Source organism: Nicotiana sylvestris, chromosome 4, assembly GCF_000393655.2.
Source record: "Nicotiana sylvestris chromosome 4, ASM39365v2, whole genome shotgun sequence".
NCBI lineage: Eukaryota > Viridiplantae > Streptophyta > Magnoliopsida > Solanales > Solanaceae > Nicotiana > Nicotiana sylvestris.
The window spans coordinates 2139942-2159777 of record NC_091060.1 but is presented as its reverse complement, the minus strand read 5'-3'; the positions used below and the strand labels follow the sequence as shown (position 1 = coordinate 2159777).

Here is a 19836-nt window from a genome sequence, read left to right as displayed (position 1 = left end):
CTTTTGATGGTCGAATATTGTCAAATCCTTGAAATTAATGCTCCATAATTCCCAAGAAAAGTTTAGATTATTTAGATTTTTGTCTTTTGAAAGAATGGACACCATTTCACTTAATACCCTTGATGTTTTAGACTTGCAGAATATTCATGTCATTTACAACACAAAAATACTACTAAAAACAGCAACAAATTAGAAGCAAATATTCCATATAGCTTCCGAAATATCTACATGAGAAATTTGCCCTCTACTAAGCCACAGCATTAGCCAGATTCCACCATATTCCAAGTTTCCAACACCAAGAATTACAGACCAGTAGCCTATTCCAACCCCCAAGAATCTTCGGTCATTACCAGCAAGAGTCACCAGCACGTCAAATACAATACCAGCCATCTCTAATGCTATGGCAATGCAGGGGTATATGACATAACCAGGTAGACAGTACTAAATACATGCAAACAGCAACGTACGGAGCTGTGTTCTTGAGACCCCTGTCCATATGAGCTTAAATCTCCACGTGCAATTTCTCCGGTACAGTAAGTTCCTGAGAAGGTAACCCCAGGGAAGTTCTCCAAGAAAGGTGAGCCGTCTACATTAGGTTCACCAAAAAACAACTTGCCACGGCCACAACAAGCAAACATAATACCACCAAAAACAGACTTCTTATGCATATCTAAACCATTGCCATTAGTATGATCATCACTTTGGTAGTTAAGATCTTGCCTCAAATGTCTGAAGCTGTTTGATACATGGTTGCAAGAAACACGTGCCAAATCAGATTTTGCCTGGTAAAACTGAAAGAAGTCTCCACTTCTGATACCAACACCATGGACATATAGATACTCCTCATCACCTCTGCAAATTATTACAATTAATTATAGAAGTGAAGAGGACAAGGAAAAGCGTACAAGGCTTTCAGCATAATGATTTCAACAAGATACTAAAACGCTGTGTTAGCAGAAACAAACTTAAGTAACAGGCGGACTTCACAACTCTCTTGAGGAACTATGGAAAAATTTTGGAGAATAACCTCCACCGGCATGCTTTGCATATTCTTGACCTCAGGAAGCCAAAAAGGTTGTTTATATAGACTATAGAGAGCAGAACATGACAAAATGAGGAACATTCAGACACCATATGTGAAGACCAAAAAAGCATAATAAAGCGTGATGGTGCATTAATCACCTTAAAACCTCATGGAATTCATGCATATTTATCCAGCTTGGCTTTTCCTGCCCAATAGAGCATTTCCTTCTTTTTGTAACTCCAACATAGAGAGCTGGACAATTGATATGACCACCGAGCTGGTGAAATCAAATCGTAGAAAAGAAACATCTCAAGTCAGAGGAGTGCGAAATTTTGTTCAGCGGGTTTCAGACACACACACGCGTGATGGAAGATGTATACTTGGAGAACAAAATATTTCATCAGTTAGACAGCTTCTACGTTGTAAATAAGCATGGTTAAGTTCAAAAACATCTCAAACTCACAGGAAACCTTCACTTTCAGATTAGGCTTTATAGCAGATTACTAAACCATTAAGGAATAACACCCGATTTACAAAAACAATTTCACTACTGTTTGTTATTACATACCTTTTGTAAATTGTGCATGCGATGAAAGATATACTCACAATCATAATTCTGTAAAGTCTTTTGTAACCTTAATTTGCAATGCTCAGATTCATTGAGTTTTACCATTAGAATTTGCAAATCAGCCAGACAGCATGATATCAACTCTAATCATCCAAATATGTCCATTCTGCCATAATGCATTTTGTTAAACTCATTGCGCACTCTTCCCTGCTATAGTGAGGCAAGAGTAACAGAGTTCTGACATTTGACAAAGCCTAGCATTTCTGAACTTAAAATGCTTCACTACGGTGGAAGGAATCAAGGAAAAGAAAACAAGACGAGATACACACACCACAAAACGCGGAAGTATTTGATAATTTCCTTTATTGTGAATTACTTCCTTCGGAACTGGTTTAAATTTACTTCACAAGATGTACTACCTTACCTCATCATAAATCTGATCTAAAATAGTCTGACCATCCAGACTCTCGCGAACTGCTTCTCTTTTCGCGGTGAGCCAAGTAGAATAATCTTTAGGTCTCTCCCTAACAGAAACAGCTTTGTACGCAGGTCCAATTGGTGAAATGCCAGTGGATAGCATCACATGAAACTGAGTTTCCCCAACACCTGTTTACAGGTTCCCAGAAAATGATTGCCACAATAAACTCCCTGGAAATATAATATACTAAATTACCTAAAGATATGACAGTATAAGCAGAAGACAAGGAATCCAATACTTTTAACTAGATAAAAGTCTAATATATTTAACTATATTTACTCATATAACTGCAAAAGAAACATCAGCATAACTTTAAGAATTTATGATAATTTCAAAAATACTAAGGATATGTACTTTAACTTCATGCATAACTACAAAGTTTACAGAGAATGAAATTTCATTTCAGAAAGCACATTGGATAACATAGCACCAGGTCAGATGCACTACAGTCTACACAGTGCTCAAGCCATAAATAATCATAAAATTTCATACAAACTCAACATCTCGGGTTAGTTAAGCCTGTATATTCATCATCTGATTATTAAACAGTTATCTATTAACACAACTGAGAAACCAAATAATACACATGCCCAATCTCTCTTTCTCTTCACTCTCTATATCAGACTAGCATTGGTGGCCCGGTTCTCTCTGACCCGAATGCCTTATAAAACAGTGCTCTTGTTAATGAACAAACAGGATTATAATTTGAAACCGCAAAGTTTTCAGTTAAGATATAATTGCATACCAGGAGGCTTGCCTCTATCCGTTGAAAATAAAAGAGCAACAGCAGCTGAACTGGACGCTTTGTTATTAGAACGGTTAATTGCTGTATCACCTCGGTATAAAAACTGAGAACCTCCGTCACCCACAATGACAGTCTCAGTGGAAAAAGCATAATCTACAAACACAAAATGGCGCACTGAAAATATAACTTGTTTCTCACAGAATCAACATAAAGGTATATATGAACAAATAAAGTTTTGCATAAATGAAAATTATGAAGCTTACTCACCCAACTTTTCAAGGACAGGTTTGATGTCAGTGTCCTCGTCCTAGAACAACATTCAAATGATTCTTATTACAGTTATTGTAAAAAGAAAGAAGGTTGATCATAGATAGAAAAGCAAAAGCCCCAAGTGTCCCTCGAAGTTCGTGTTCCAGTTTTTTAATCCCACTCACTCTAAAGTCTAAATTAATTAGTCTGGTCACTCATACACAATCTGAATTACATGAGGATTAACTTTATCCCCTTCATCCACAATTTAAGGAATATTAGACATCATCACTTTGACAAGTAGAGGATATACTGCTTTGCAAGAAATAACAAAATAATAGGTTTAAACAGACTTACGACTTACAGAAAATAATAAAATCCCCATTGGTGGTGCTGATCCAGAATGAGAGGATGAGTGTTCCCTGATACTAAGCACGAGATCATCAATCATGAGTACTTGATTTCCCTGAAATTTGTTCTCCCAAAGTTAGTGTAGCCCATTTTAAATCAAGTTAGCACAAATTCTCTAGTATATATAAACTATTCACCCCCTTCAAGATTCCAAGTAGGCACTTCATATATTTGAAATGAGAATCAAACTAAAAAATGGAAGTTCACATTTCTCCCAATAAGGTAGAGATATTGTAAAAAAATGTTTGGATTGTACTGGAGTGCAGAATTACCTGAGTTTTTGATAATGGGATTAAATCAACTGTCAATCCTGGCAAGAAACCAACAGTTAGTAGAACACCCCGGTTCTCATTACCAAGATCCTCATGAGCCTCGTCATCTTCAAATGTGTCCCACTGAACCTGGGAAAACATCATTTCTCCGCTTTAATTTTTGTTAAAAAGATGTCAGAATGCAATCCCAAGCAAATTCTAGTCTATAGCTACTAGATTCACCTCTTCAAACTCATTAGTGTAAGCATCTTTTCCAAAAATTCCTTGGGATATTGAAGTAATTACTGGAATTCGGGAGCCAAATCTACAAGTAATCTGCAGAGGAAAAAACCATCATAAGCAGCACATATAGCTTATTCCAGTGTACGACAATTCATACTTTGAATGAATGGTTTCATTAAGATCACTAGTGTAACAGAGTATAACATTTCAATTAAAACAACAAAAAAAGGACGCTTTCATTCTGATTTTTCTCGTATATTCTAGTCTAAGTAGTGATTCCAAGATATCGAGTAGTTCACATAGGTCGAACCGAACCCTTGATAAAGGAAAGAGATGTTGTGTATGAATCACTCAATAACTATGCTAAGAAACTAGGAGATTTTTTGTAGGTTATTCATTATAGATACTTTAACAAATTCTAATAACTATGTCAGTCTCTATGTAACTACTTGATATCTCCTAAAGGTCAAAAAATTGAACCAACAATCCTACAACTAACTTCAACAATTACAGGACTTAACTGATGTTTTACTACACTTCATTCTCCTAATCTTTTGCACATTAGCCCATACTTAACCCATTAGGTATCTTATTTGGTTCGGATGCAACTACTATGATAAAATTTCAGGTTATTATTATACTAAACTGAAAATGGATCCAAGTTGATTTTTGAACAATTTGAATATTGTTTAGAACAAAATTGAGGTCCTAAAATGTTCTTTTATATGATAGAATAATACTCTCTCTATTGAAGGGGAGCCTTGGAGCAACGATCAAGTTGTCTCCGTGTCACCTATAGATCACGGGTTCGAGCCGTGGAATCAGCGGGATGCTTTGTACACTGGCTGCCCAATACTCTCTCTATCTCAAATTGTGACACTCTTTTTAATTTGGTACAACAACTACTACTACTATGCCCCAATCCAAGGGTCGGCTATATGAATCCCCATTCACCACGTTACTCCATTTAAAATCATATCATGCCAATATTAGTTCAACTCTAAATAATTTGGTGATGTTCCAAAATGTACGCCACCATTCTATTAACAACATAATCCTATACAACTTTCACAACTTTTATGAGTTCAAGTTTAAGATATTCAAATTTAGATTTCAATGTAATGTTTTTCCTATCAAACTAACATCTCAACTATTACTTTAATATTTTCTTGTATTACTAAAATATAATAAAAAAAGTCAAATTGATATCTTAAACTCTTGAGTAGAAAAGTATTTAGAATCAATAGAAAAGGTTTCCTTTTCGATGACTTTAGGGATGGCAATTGGGGTAGGGCAGGGTAGGGCAAGCTTTGGCCTACTAAGTTTTTAACCTGCCCCGCCCTGCCATATTTAGCATTTTTCCAGAATTTGCCCTGCCCCGCCTCACCCCGCCCTGCCCCGCCCCGTTTAAACTCTTCTTCATTTTTTTTATTTGTAATATTCTATTTAATTTTTTTTAAACATATGATTTTACAGAAAATTTGGGATTATTAGAGGAAAAGGAAATCAAAAGAAGATTTTCTCATATCTTTATGATATATTTGAAATAAGGTGAGAATGGAAAAATATTTGAAATAAGGTGAGAATGGAAAAATTAAAACATTCGTGAATAAAACGATATGCACATATTGATGAAATATATATTGGAGATTACAAATCAAATTAATGAAATAATTTGTATTCAAAGACAATCAAATAATGACAAATTTCCTTTCAGTTTGGAGGACATCAACGATTTTGGCATTTCAAGAGTTCATCCTAGTCATTTTATCTGTAACAAGTTTTAATTATAAACATCAGTCATTGAACTTCTTTCGGGGAGATAATTAGAAAGGAAATATTTTTTAATGATTAGTAGAAAACAATTGGAAAGGTGAACTCTACAACACCCGAGCTTATAAATGAAACGCATTATAATGCGTATATTCACAGTAGGAATTGGGGAAAAATAACAAAAATAACCTGACCTAGTTATTAACTTGGAATTTGCCCCTGCCCTGCCCTATTAAAATTTTTTAAATATAAAATTTTCCCCTGCCTGCCCTGCCCCGCCCCATTTAGATTTTGCCCTGCCCTGCCCCATTAAGAGTTTTCCCTGCCCCGGCCCGCCCCAATTGTCATCCCTAGATGACTTATTTTGCAAACTTAAAATTAAAAAGTAAGATAGTTAATTCTATTTCAACTTGAATATTTAGCTAACATTCATTTCGATAAAGACCATTTAACAAACAAATTCACTGGCATGCCACAATTTCTAGGTACACGTAAATGCAATATATATATATATATATATATATATTGTTATGAAACTAAAAGCAATTTACTATAAACTTGAACAAGATAATAGAGATAGAAAGAAGGAAGAGAATTTATTTCTTCTTCAATTGTGTGTATTTTCCTATCTATTACAATGCCTTTATATAGGCATGGAAAGTGAAGAAAATATGTCATTGAATATGTCATTAAGCATAGAAAATATGTCATTGAATATGTCATTAAGCATTTGTAAAAATCATGGAGGAGTAGACATACACCATAAGATTTATCTTATAACACTCCCCCTTGGATGTCCATAGATAATGTGTCTCGTTAAAACCTTATTAGGAAAAAACCCTATGGGAAAAAAAAATCCTAATGAAGGAAAAAGAGTACACATGTTCAGAAATACGCTTTTTGGTTGCCTCGTTAAAAACCTTGCCAGGAAAACCCAGTGGGACAAAACCTTGTAAGGGAAAAAGAGTACAACACGTATTAACTCCCCCTGATGAGAGCATCAATTCATATCCTTGAACCTTCGCATCCCAATCTTGTACACTAGTTTCTTGAAGATTGACGTCGGTAGAGATTTGGTGAACAAATCAGCCATATTATCACTTGAACGAATCTGTTGCACATTAATATCACCATTCTTTTGAAGATATGTGTGAAAAATAACTTTGGTGAAATGTGCTTTGTCCTATCTCCTTTTATGAATCCCCCCCCCATTCAATTGGGTTATGCATGCTGCATTGTTTTCATACAAAATTGTGGGTAATTTGTCAGAGTTCAAACCACATTTGTCCCGATAAGATGTATTATAGACCTTAACCATATACATTCTCGACTTGCAATTACTCATGAATAGCAATTATCTCAGCGTGATTAGATGAAGTAGTCACGATTGATTGCTTAGTTGATCGCCCAGATATGGCAGTGCGTCCACATGTAAACACATAGCCTGTTTGAGATCGAGCCTTGTGTGGGTCAGTATACCCAGCATTGGCATAACCAACAAGATCAGGACTGCAATCATTGCCATAAAATAATCTCATATCGTCAGTCCATTTTAGATACCGCAATATGTTTTTGAATCCATTCCAATGTCTCCTTGTAGGAGCAGAGCTATATCTTGCTAAGACATTAACTGAAAAAGTTATGTCAGACCTTGTAGAGTTAGCAAGATAAATTAGTGCACCAATTGCACTAAAATATGGTACTTCAGGACCAAGAAGCTCTTCATTCTTTTCTTGAGGTCGAAACGGGTCCTTATTTACATCAAGTGATCAAACAATCACAGGAGTACTTAATGGGTGTGCTTCATTCATGTAAAATCGTTTCAATACCTTTTCATCAAGAATATGTCTCTTCATAATCGATATCGGGCCTTTGTGAAAATCCTTTTGCAACTAGACGTGCCTTATATCTTTGTACCTTATTTTTCTAATTCCTTTTACGTACAAAGACCCATTTATATCCAACAGGCTTAACACCATTAGGTGTTTGCACTACAGGTCCAAAAACTTCACATTTCGCAAGTGAAGTTAATTCTGCCTGGATAGCATCTTTCCATTTTGGCCAATCATCTCTCTGTCTACATTTATCGACAAATTTTGGTTCAAGATCCTCGTCTTGTTGCATTATTTCAACAGTAACATTATAAGCAAAAACGTTATTAATAACAATATTATTTCGGTTCCATCTTTTCCCCGTTGAGACATAACTTATTGAGATCTCTCCATCATCATCATTTTTAGGTACCTGAACCTCCCTTGAGGTCTTATCATTTGTTATGTCTATGTGCTCTTTTTGAGCCACTACCTCTGTATTATGATCACTTTGATCATTTACTCCTTTTCTTTTCCGAGGATTTTTATCCTTAGAACCGACTGGTCTACCACGTTTCAAGCGTGGTTTAAACTCATTTGCTTTAATTGATTGTCCTCCCGGGATATCAACTCGAACTGGAGCATTAGCAGCTAGAATATATAACTTAGTCACCCTTGGTAGGTCAGTGAATGCATTTGGCAGTTGATTTGCAATATTTTGCAAATGAATTATCTTTTGAAACCTCTTGTTTACATTGATTTGTTCGAGGATCTAAATGAGATAGTGATAATACATTCCAATCTATCTCCTTTCTCAGCTGCTTATTTTCTCCCTGTAATGTTGGGTATATTGATTCATCAAAATGACAATCAGAAAATCTCGTTGTAAATAAATCTCCAGATATTTTATAATAGAAGGAGATTCATACCCAACATATATCCCCAACCTTTTTGGGGGCCCATCTTTGTGCGTTGTGGTGGAGCAATTGGAACATATACCGCACAACCAAAGATTCTAAGATGGGAAATATTTGGCTCCTGGCCAAAAGCCAATTGCAATGGGGAGACTTTATGATAACTTATGGGCCTTATCCGCACAAGTGATGCTACATGCAAAATAGTATGACCCCATACTGAAATGGAAAGTTTTGTTCTCATAAGCATTGGTCTAGCAATTAATTGGAGACGTTTGATTAATGATTCCGCTAGACCATTTTGTGTATGAACATGAGCGACCGGATGCTCAATTGTTATCCCAGGTTATATACAATAATCATTAAATGCTTGGGATGTAAATTCACCGGTATTATCAAGACGAATTAGCTTTATTATCTTAGCTTTATTATTTGAGCCAACAATCTCGCAAATGCCATGTTGCGAGTTGATAGTAAGTACACATGTGACCATCTTATAGATGCATCTACCAAAACCATATAATATCTGAATGGTCCACATGGAGGGTGAATGGGCCCACATATATCGCCTTGTATATGTTCCAGAAATATAGGGGATTTCATCTTAACTTTAATCGTTGATGGTCTAATAATTAATTTGCCTTGAGAGAACATGCAACACAAGAGAATTCCTTAAATTGAAGAATCTTTTGGTTCTTCATTGAATGTCCATGTGAATTCTCAATTATTTTATGCATCATAGTAGAGCCAGGATGACCCAACCGGTCATGCCAAATAATAAAATTATCTTGATTAGTAAACTTCTCATTTACTATGGCATGTGTTTCAATTCTGCTAATACTTGTGTAATATAAGCTAGAGGAAAGAGCAGATAACATTTCAAGCACATATTTCTTACCCGAATTTATTGTAGTAATATAAAGATATTCAATCTTTTCATTATTTGTAGTCTCAATGTGATATCCATTTTGGCGAATATCTTTGAAGCTTAATAAGTTTCTTTGAGATTTACTACAATATAATGCTTCATCAATAGCCAAATGTATTCCTCCTGGTAGTAAATAAATTGGCTTTTTCAGAACCTTCAATTAATTTTGTACTACCGGATATTGTATTAACATTGGCTTTTTTCATTACCAAATAAGAGAAATATCTCTTAAAATAGTGTGTGTTGTAGCACTATCCAGAAGACATATATCATCTTTATTAATCTTGAGTCCAACTGAAGACTAGGAAATTTTCATATTCTTCATAAAAAAAAATCAAAAAGTACATTATAAGAAATATGAAAGACAAAAAAAAAAAAGCATTAAAAATTACATACTAGCAATACATGATGCGTTAGGAAACACACTCAAGAAAAATAAACTAATTGCAAACATAAGAAAAATGACAACTTTAATTATAGCCTTCATTCCCCAGTAAGATGATTAGTTCTTCAGTCAATATCCTCAAAGAAGTCTCCAGCTTCTAAATGAGTAATATTTGTTAGGCCTCTAAAATCATCATCTTTATATGCAAGATGTACCTCAGAATCATATTTGTTTGAGGGACCTGCTTCATCATCATTATTTTGAAAGGTCAAATGTGCCTCCATATTATTTTCTTTCTTTCTAAGGGAGGCTTGATAATGTTTGACAAAATGATCTGGCGTACGACAAATGTGTGCCCAATAACCTCTCATACCACACCTGCGACAATTATTAACTCTACCTTTTATAGGATTATTTTGAGGATTCTTATTGTTTATTTCCACCATAATAACGATAATTATTTCGCCCCCTTCCATGTCCACGTCCACGACCACGATAATAATTTTGACTTCTTTCAAACTTTTGAGTGATTGTTACCATATTAACTTCAGCAAAATGGTGCAGAACCAGTAGGACGGGCTTCATGATTTTTCATTAAAAGGGTATTATGTTGCTCAGTTACCAGGAGGCATGAGATTAATTCAGAATATTTCTTTAAACCCTTTTCGCGGTTTTGTTGTTGCAATACCATATTTGATGCATGAAAAGTAGAAAGAGTCTTTTCTAGTAAATCCTCATCATTCACAATTTCCCCACATAATTTAAGTTGGGAAGTTATCCTGAATATAGCAGAATTATATTGACTTACAGTTTTAAAATCTTGTAACCGCAAGTGAATTCATTCATATCTAGCTCTTGGTAATATCGTTTCCTTAAGTTGGTCATATCCTTCCTTCAATCTGCTCCATAGTTCAAATGGATCCTTTAGGGTTAAGTATTCAGTTTTTAATCCTTCATCGAGATGATGACGAAGAAAAATCATAGCCTTTGCTTTATCCTGGCATGATGTTTCATTTCCTTGTATAATAGTATTTTCAAGAGCTTTTGCAGCAGGGTGAATTTCAGCATCAATTCAAGGACCCATGATAAGTAATTCTTTCCGGTAATGTCTAGTGCCACGAATTCAAGTGTCCTTGATGCTGGAATTCACTTTTTTGTTATATTTTGCAGCAAGATGTTTCAATTCAAGGACCCATGATAAGTAATTCTTTCCGGTAATGTCTAGTGCCACGAATTCAAGTGTCCTTGATGCTGGAATTCACCCTGCTGCAAAAGTTCTTGAAAATACTATTATACAAGGAAATGAAACATCAAGTCAGGATAAAGCAAAGGCTATGATTTTTCTTCGTCATCATCTCGATGAAGGATTAAAAACTGAATACTTAACCTAAAGGATCCATTTAAACTATGGAGTGGTTTGAAGGAACGATATGACCATCTTAAGGAAACGGTATTACCAAGAGCTAGATATGAATGGATTCACTTGCGATTACAAGATTTTAAAACTGTAAGTCAATATAATTCTGCTATATTCAGGATAACTTCTCAACTTAAATTATGTGGGGAAATTGTGAATGATGAGGATTTACTAGAAAAGACTCTTTCTACTTTTCATGCATCAAATATGGTATTGCAACAACAAAACCGCGAAAAGGGTTTAAAGAAATATTCTGAATTAATCTCATGCCTCCTGGTAACTGAGCAACATAATACCCTTTTAATGAAAAATCATGAAGCCCGTCCTACTGATTCTGCACCATTTTGCTGAAGTTAATATGGTAACAATCACTCAAAAGTTTGAAAGAAGTCAAAATTATTATCGTGGTCGTGGCCATAGTCGTGGACGTGGACATGGAAGGGGGCGAAATAATTATCGTTATTATGGTGGAAATAAACAATAAGAATCCTCAAAATAATCCTTTAAAAGGTAGAGTTAATAATTGTCGCAGGTGTGGTATGAAAGATCATTGGGCACGCATTTGTCGTACGCCAGATCATTTTGTCAAACTTTATCAAGCCTCCCTTAGAAAGAAAGAAAATAATATAGAGGCACATTTGACCTTTCAAAATAATGATGATGAAGCAAGTCCCTCAAACTATGGAGGCACATTCCGACTCGCTAAGGTGAGAGAGAGGACAACTCGGGATCTGGACCAAGTGAGGTGCATAAAAAATGATGACGGCAAAGTTTTGATGGGAGATGACCAGATTAAGAGGAGGTGGCAGACCTACTTTCATAAACTTCTAAGTGAAGAAGGGGATCAGGATATTATACTTGGGGAATTGAGGAATGCCGACAGTCCCCATGAATTAAGTAATTGTAGGGACATTGAGATCGATGAAGTCATGGAGGCAATGCGTAAGATGAGAAGGGGCAGAGCTACCGGGCCAGACGAAATTCCGGTTGAACTTTGGAGGTGTGTGGGTCAAGCAGGCTTGGAATGGCTTACTGCATTGTTTAGTGTTATATTCAAGACTAATAGAATGCCTGAAGAGTGGAGGTGGAGTACAATGGTCCCGTTGTATAAGAACAAAGGTGATGTCCAGAGCTGTAACAACTATAGGGGCATCAAATTACTAAGTCATACCATGAAAGTTTGGGAGAGAGTGGTAGAAATGAGAGTGCGAAGGACGGTGTCTATTTCAGACAACCAGTTCGGGTTCATGCCGGGGCGATCTACCACAGAAGCTATCCACCTTATTAGGAGGATGGTGGAACAGTACAGGGATAGGAAGAAGGATCTCCACATGGTGTTTATTGATCTGGAGAAAGCGTACGATAGGGTTCCTAGGGAGGTCTTATGGAGCTGCTTAGAGGATAAAGGGGTCCCGGTTGACTATATTAGGGTGATTAAAGACATGTATGCTGGAGCTAAGACTCGGGTTAGGACAGTAGGAGGCGACTCTGAACACTTTCCAGTTATTACGGGGTTGCACCAAGGGTCTGCGCTCAGCCCATTCCTATTTGCCCTGGTGATGGATGCACTGACTCATCATATTCAAGGGGAGGTGCCATGGTGCATGCTATTTGCTGATGACATTATTCTAATTGACGAGACACGAGGCGGCGTCAACGAGAGGCTAGAGATTTGGAGACATGCTCTTGAGTCTAAAGGTTTCAAGTTGAGCAGGACGAAGACGGAATACCTCGAGTGCAAATTTGGAGTTGAGCCGACGGAAGCGGGAGTTGAAGTGAGGCTTGACTCTCAAGTCATTCCCAAGAGGGGTAGTTTCAAGTACCTTGGATCGGTTATTCAGGGGATCGGGGAGATTGACGAGGATGTCACACACCGTATAGGGGTGGGGTGGATGAAGTGGAGGTTAGCGTCGGGAGTCTTGTGTGACAAGAAAGTGCCACCGTTACTAAAAGGTAAGTTTTATAAAGCAGTGGTTAGGCCTGCCATGTTATATGGAACTGAATGTTGGCCGGTAAAGAACTCACACATCCAGAAGATGAAAGTAGCAGAGATGAGAATGTTGAGGTGGATGTGCGGGCATACAAGGATGGATAAGATTAGGAATGAAGATATTCGAAAGAAGGTGGGCGTGGTCCCCATGGAGGACAAGATGCGGGAAGTAAGACTCAGATGGTTCGGGCACATTCAGAGGAGGAGCACTGATGCACCGGTGAGGAGGTGTGAGCGACTGGCGGTAGTGGGCACGCGGAGAGGTAGAGGGCGACCTAAGAAGTATTGGGGAGAGGTGATCAGACAGGACATGGCGCGACTTAGGATTACTGAGGACATGGTCCTTGCAGGGAATTATGGAGGTCGAGCATTAAGATTGTAGATTAGGGGGAAGTTGTGAATACTTCTACCGCACAATAGAGTGAGACTAGCCAGTTAGGAGTTAGACTAAGAATGTCATTGGTCGTCTATTGATGCAGGGCTTTACGTGCTAGTTTTTACTATACCAGCCATCTATTTCGTATTTCGTATTTTGTATTTCATATCTCTTATATTGCTGTTATTTTATTATGCGTTTTTATGGTACTAATATATCGTCTCTTGTTGCTTTCTTGAGCCGAGGGTCTCCTGGAAACATCCTCTCTACCCTTCGGGGTAGGGGTAAGGTCTGCGTACATATTACCCTCCCCAGACCCCACTTGTGGGATTATACTGGGTCGTTGTTGTTGTTGTTGAAGCAAGTCCCTCAAACAAATATGATTCTAAGGCACATCTTGCATATAAAGATGATGATTTTGGAGGCCTAGCAAATATTACTCATTTAGAAGCTGGAGACTTCTTTGAGAATATTGACTGAAGAACTAATCATCTTGTTGGGGATTGAAGGCTATAATAAAAGTTGTCATTTTTTATGATTGCAACTAGTTTATTTTTCTTGAGTGTGTTTCCTAACGCATCATGTGTTGCTAGTATGTAATTTTTAATGCTTTTTTTTTTGTCTTTCATATTTCTTATAATGTACTTTTTGATTTTTTTTTATGAAGAATATGAAAATTTCCTAGTCTTCAGTTGGACTCAAGATTAATAAAGATGATATATGTCTTCTGGATAGTGCTACAACACACACTATTTTAAGAGATATTTCTCTTATTTGGTAATGAAAGAAGCCAATGTTAATACAATATCCGGTAGTACAAAATTAATTGAAGGTTCTGAAAAAGCCAATTTATTACTACCAGGAGGAATACATTTGGCTATTGATGAAGCATTATATTGTAGTAAATCTCAAAGAAACTTATTAAGCTTCAAAGATATTCGCCAAAATGGATATCACATTGAGACTACAAATAATGAAAAGATTGAATATCTTTATATTACTACAATAAATTCGGGTAAGAAATATATGCTTGAAATGTTATCTGCTCTTTCCTCTAGCTTATATTACACAAGTATTAGCAGGATTGAAACACATGCCATAGTAAATGAGAAGTTTACTAATCAAGATAATTTTATTATTTGGCATGACCGGTTGGGTCATCCTGGCTCTACTATGATGCATAAAATAATTGAAAATTCACATGGACATTCAATGAAGAACCAAAAGATTCTTCATTTTAAGAAATTCTCTTGTGCTGCATGTTCTCAAGGCAAATTAATTATTAGACCATCAACGATTAAAGTTAAGATGGAATCCCTATATTTCTGGAATGTATACAAGGCGATATATGTGGGCCTATTCACCCTCCATGTGGACCATTCAGATATTATATGGTTTTGGTAGATGCATCTATAAGATGGTCTTACTATCAACTCGCAACATGGCATTTGCGAGATTGTTGGCTCAAATAATAAAGCTAAGAGCATAATTTCCAGATTATGCAATTAAGACAATTCGTCTTGATAATGCCGGTGAATTTACATCCCAAGCATTTAATGATTACTATATATAACCTGGGATAACAATTGAGCATCCGGTCGCTCATGTTCATACACAAAATGGTCTGGCGGAATCATTAATCAAACGTCTCCAATTAATTGCTAGACCAATGCTTATGAGAACAAAACTTCCCATTTCAGTATGGGGTCATGCTATTTTGCATGCAGCATCACTTGTGCGGATAAGGCCCACAAGTTATCATAAAGTCTCCCCATTGCAATTGGTTTTTGGCTAGGAGCCAAATATTTCCCATCTTAGAATCTTTGGTTATGCGGTATATGTTCCAATTGCTCCACCACAACGCACAAAGATGGCCCCCAAAGAAGGTTGGGGATATATGTTGGGTATGAATCTCCTTCTATCATAAAATATCTGGAGATTTATTTACAGCGAGATTTTCTGATTGTCATTTTGATGAATCAATATACCCAACATTAGGGGGAGAAAAATAAGCAGCTGAGAAAGGAGATAGATTGGAATGTATTATCACTATCTCATTTAGATCCTCGAACAAATCAATGTGAACAAGAGGTTCAAAAGATAATTCATTTGCAAAATATTACAAATCAACTGTCAGATGCGTTCACTGACCTACCAAGGGTGACTAAGTCATATATTTCAGCTGCTAATACTCCAGTTCGAGTTGATATCCCGGTAGGACAATCAATTAAAGCAAATGAGTTTAAACCACGCTTGAAACGTGGTAGACCAGTCGGTTCTAAGGATAAAAATCCTCGGAAAAGAAAAGGAGTAAATGATCAAAGTGATCATAATACGGAGGTAGTGGCTCAAGAAGAGCACATAGACATAACAAATGATAAGACCTCAAGGGAGGTTCAGGTACCTGAAAATGATGATGATGGAGAGATCTTAATAAGTTATGCCTCAACGGGGAAAAAATGGAACCGAAACAATATTGTTATTAATAACGTTTTTGCTTATAATGTTGTTGTTGAAATAATGCAACAAGACGAGGATCTTGAACCAAAATCTGTCGATGAATGTAGACAGAGAGATGATTGGTCAAAATGGAAAGACGCTATCCAGGCAGAATTAACTTCACTTGCGAAACGTGAAGTTTTTGGACCTGTAGTGCAAACACCTAATGGTGTTAAGCCTGTTGGATATAAATGGGTCTTTGTACGTAAAAGAAATGAGAAAAATGAGGTACAAAGATATAAGGCACGTCTAGTTGCTCAAGGATTTTCACAAAGGCCTGGTATCGATTATGAAGAGACATATTCTCCTGTTATGGATGCTATAACATTCCGTTATCTCATTAGTTTTGCTGTCCATGAAAAGCTTGACATGCATTTAATGGATGTGGTTCCATCCTACCTTTACGGTTCACTTGATAATGAGATATACATGAAAATTCCCGAGGGATTTAAAATGCCTGACGCACATAATTCAAAGTCTCGAGAAATGTTTTCAATTAAATTGCAAAGATCTTTGTATGGTCTAAAGCAATCAGGAAGAATGTGGTATAACCGCCTTAATGAGTATTTATTAAAGGAAGGTTATATAAATGATGTCATTTGTCCATGTGTTTTTATAAAGAAAACAACATCGGAGTTTATTGTACTTGTTGTATATGTTGATGACATAAACCTAATTGAAACTCCTACAGAACACCAAAAGGCAATTGATTATTTAAAGAATGAATTCGAGATAAAAGATCTCGAAAAGACAAAATTATGTCTTGGTTTGCAAGTTGAACATTTGGCAAATGGGACTTTTGTTCATCAATCTGCCTACAGGTATTGAAACGATTTTACATGGATGAAGCGCATCCATTAAGTACTCCGATGATTGTTCGATCACTTGATGTAAATAAGGACCCGTTCCAACCTCAAGAAAAGAATGAAGAGTTTCTTGGTCCTGAAGTACTATATCTTAGTGCAATTGGTGCACTAATGTATCTTGCTAACTCAACAAGGCCTGACATAACTTTTTCAGTTAATGTCTTAGCAAGATGTAGCTCTGCTCCTACAAGGAGACATTGGAATGAAATCAAAAACATATTGCGGTATCTAAAAAGGACTGCCGATATGGGATTATTTTATGGCAATGATTGCAGTCCTGATCTTGTTGGTTATGCCGATGTTGGGTATTTAGTTGACCCACACAAGGCTCGATCTCAAACAGGCTATGTGTTTACATGTGGAGGCACTGCCATATCTTGGCGACCAACTAAGCAATCAATCGTGGCTACTTCATCTAATCACGCTGAGATAATTGCTATTCATGAAGCAAGTCGAGAATGTATATGGTTGAGGTCTATAATACATCTTATTTGGGACAAATGTGGTTTGAACTCTGACAAATTACCCACAATTTTGTATGAAAACAATGCAACATGCATAACCCAATTGAAGGGGGGGATTTATAAAAGGAGATAGGACAAAGCACATTTCACCAAAGTTATTTTTCACACATGATCTTCAAAAGAATGGTGATATTAATGTGCAACAGATTCATTCAAGTGATAATATGGCTGATTTGTTCACCAAATCTCTACCGACATCAACCTTCAAGAAACTAGTGTACAAGATTGGGATGCGAAGGCTCAAGGATGTGAATTGATGCTCTCATCAGGGGGAGTTTTAAACGAGGCAACCAAAAAGCATATTTCTAAACATGTGTACTCTTTTTCCTTCATTAGGGTTTTTTCCTAATAAGTTTTAACGAGTCTATGGACATCCAAGGGGGAGTGTTATAAGATAAATCTTATGGTGGATGTTTAGTCCTCCTCCATGATTTTGACAAATGCTTGACATATTTTCTTCACTTTTCATGCCTATATAAAGGCCTTATAATAGATAGGAAAATACACACAATTAAAGAAGAAATAATTTCTCTTCTTTCATTCTATCTCTATTATCGTGTTCAAGTTTATAGTAAATTGCATTTAGTTTCATAACAATATATAGAGAGAGAGTGAGAGAGAGATCACACACCAGCCGGTGAGCTTCTTGCAAGTCAAAAGAAGGACCAATGGAAGCAATGACAAACTGGGGTCTAATCGTCCTCGCTAAAACCTTTTCAACAACCTCATTCACAGCACACTGCACCACAAATTCAACTTCAACCCAATACTTTCTTGTAATGAACTAAACAAAATACTCCATTTCATTCACTGAAGTCTAACAAACTGTTTATCGATTAAACTTAAGTGTATTCTTTCATCACTCCTCCTCTTGTATTTCATATAATAATATCAAAATTCAAATTTGTAAGCATAAATTACTCCTTCTGCCCTAAAAAGAAAGGCAAGGCTTGGAGTACAAGGGTCAATTCTATTGCTTTTTGTGTGTATTCAGACTCCCTTTTCTTCAATTTTTCCAAATAATCAACATATTCAAAAATTCTGTAAAAGATACTCCAAATCATACTCCCTCCATCTCAATTCATATACCACACTTTCCTTTTTAGTCAATCCTAAAAAGAACGACACCTTTCTATATATAAAACCAATTCAACTTTTAACTTCTCAATTAATTTAGACCACAAGTTTCAAAAGTGAGTCTAAGAAAGATAATTTTTTTATCACATAAATTGGAATAGAGAGACTAATTGTTGTACTAGTTAAATTTAGAGAAACCTGAAGATTAGGGTTTCGGGAAAGAGAAGAGGAGAGATTTGGAAGAGAGAGGAGGCGAGTGATGATAAGGTTCCACGAACGGCTAACACATGCTGCTGCTGCACATTCTACTGCCGGAAGCTTAGACAAAATGTTGTGTAGAAGGTCTTCTCCGATCATATCAATCGTCGCCGCCGCCATCTCCTCCTGTTTCTGCCTTGGTTTCGCCGCCATTTTTCCTGAGCTGAAATCCCCACGTATTGGTTGTGTGTGTTGTCTTCTGCCCTTCTGCAGCTTTTAGGATGCTAATTTTAAAAATAGCCGAAATGTAGTATTTAAAACTTAGCCGCCTGTCCTCTTTGTTTTGTTTAAATGCTTAGCCGATACAGTCAAACCTTTCTATAATAGCCTTGAAATAAATAAAATTGATTATTATAGCAAAGTATTGTTATAAAGAATATATATTAACATAACATGAAAATTAATTCCAAAGTAACTTGACTTTTATAGTGAATAGTTGTTATATAGCAATGTTGTTATAGAGAGGTTTAACGATCTATACCTTTGTTGTTCTCGTAGTTCAACAGTGTTGAGCCTCCCATGCTTCCTAGATTGAAAATTTGATGGCAAATATCTAAATTGGTAGCATGACCAATCAAGCTACTACAAGCGCGTAAGGGATTTAGAGCGGGTTCTGTAAGTTCAATTAAACGCCTTGCTTTTGGCTCGAATTGTGTATATATATATCAAAAGAAGAAGAAATTAGAATGTATGCATGTAATGAGATAATGCTCATTTTGAACCCCTTCGACTACATATAATTAGACTTTTTCTCTAAAACCTTTGCTCTTATGCATATATATGTGATTCCAATTCAAATGGTACCATTTTATGGTTCGGAGTTCTTATCATTTTAAGCTATAACAACAACAATGACAACATACTCAATGTAATTTCACGTCGTGATGGACAAATTTACCTAATATTTATGTTGGCAGGAGGTAGCAGATACACGAAAAAATAGTCAAGATTAGTGGCGAAGCCAGAAATTTTTTCAAGAATATTCAAACTTGAAAAAAGTAAAAATTTTCTCGACAAAAGGTGTTCAATATATATTATACCCTGAAGAC

At 36.3% G+C, this 19836-nt stretch overlaps 1 protein-coding gene across 3 annotated transcripts; it reads right to left on the bottom strand.

Moving 5' to 3' along the window:
• Positions 1–104: 104 nt before the first annotated feature.
• On the bottom strand, positions 105–18994 carry LOC104211314 (F-box/LRR-repeat protein At5g63520). Of its 3 annotated transcripts, XM_070171715.1 has the most exons (10): positions 18728–18994; positions 18084–18191; positions 3970–4062; positions 3748–3876; positions 3429–3530; positions 3083–3122; positions 2816–2968; positions 2017–2198; positions 1183–1301; positions 105–852 (listed from the first exon to the last, which is right to left on the bottom strand). In XM_070171715.1, exons 1-10 carry the CDS (start codon positions 18938–18940, stop codon positions 399–401), a joined length of 1593 nt encoding a protein of 530 aa, XP_070027816.1. In that variant the 5' UTR covers positions 18941–18994; the 3' UTR covers positions 105–398. The 3 variants fall into 3 exon arrangements, with proteins under 3 accessions (XP_070027816.1, XP_070027818.1, XP_070027817.1); XM_070171717.1 differs by lacking the exon at positions 1183–1301; XM_070171716.1 differs by lacking the exon at positions 18084–18191.
• Between the last annotated feature and the right edge of the window lie 842 nt (positions 18995–19836).

Bases quoted from the DNA above. Each gene is read 5' to 3' on its own strand.
- LOC104211314 (XM_070171715.1), bottom strand. From the start codon at position 18,940: ATGGCGGCGAAACCAAGGCAGAAACAGGAGGAGATGGCGGCGGCGACG. The intron at 3,877-3,969 runs GTGAATCTAGTA...ATGTTTTCCCAG, and splicing joins ACACTAATGAGTTTGAAGAG to GTTCAGTGGGACACATTTGA. The intron at 1,302-2,016 runs GTAAGGTAGTAC...TGATTTCACCAG, and splicing joins TAGATCAGATTTATGATGAG to CTCGGTGGTCATATCAATTG.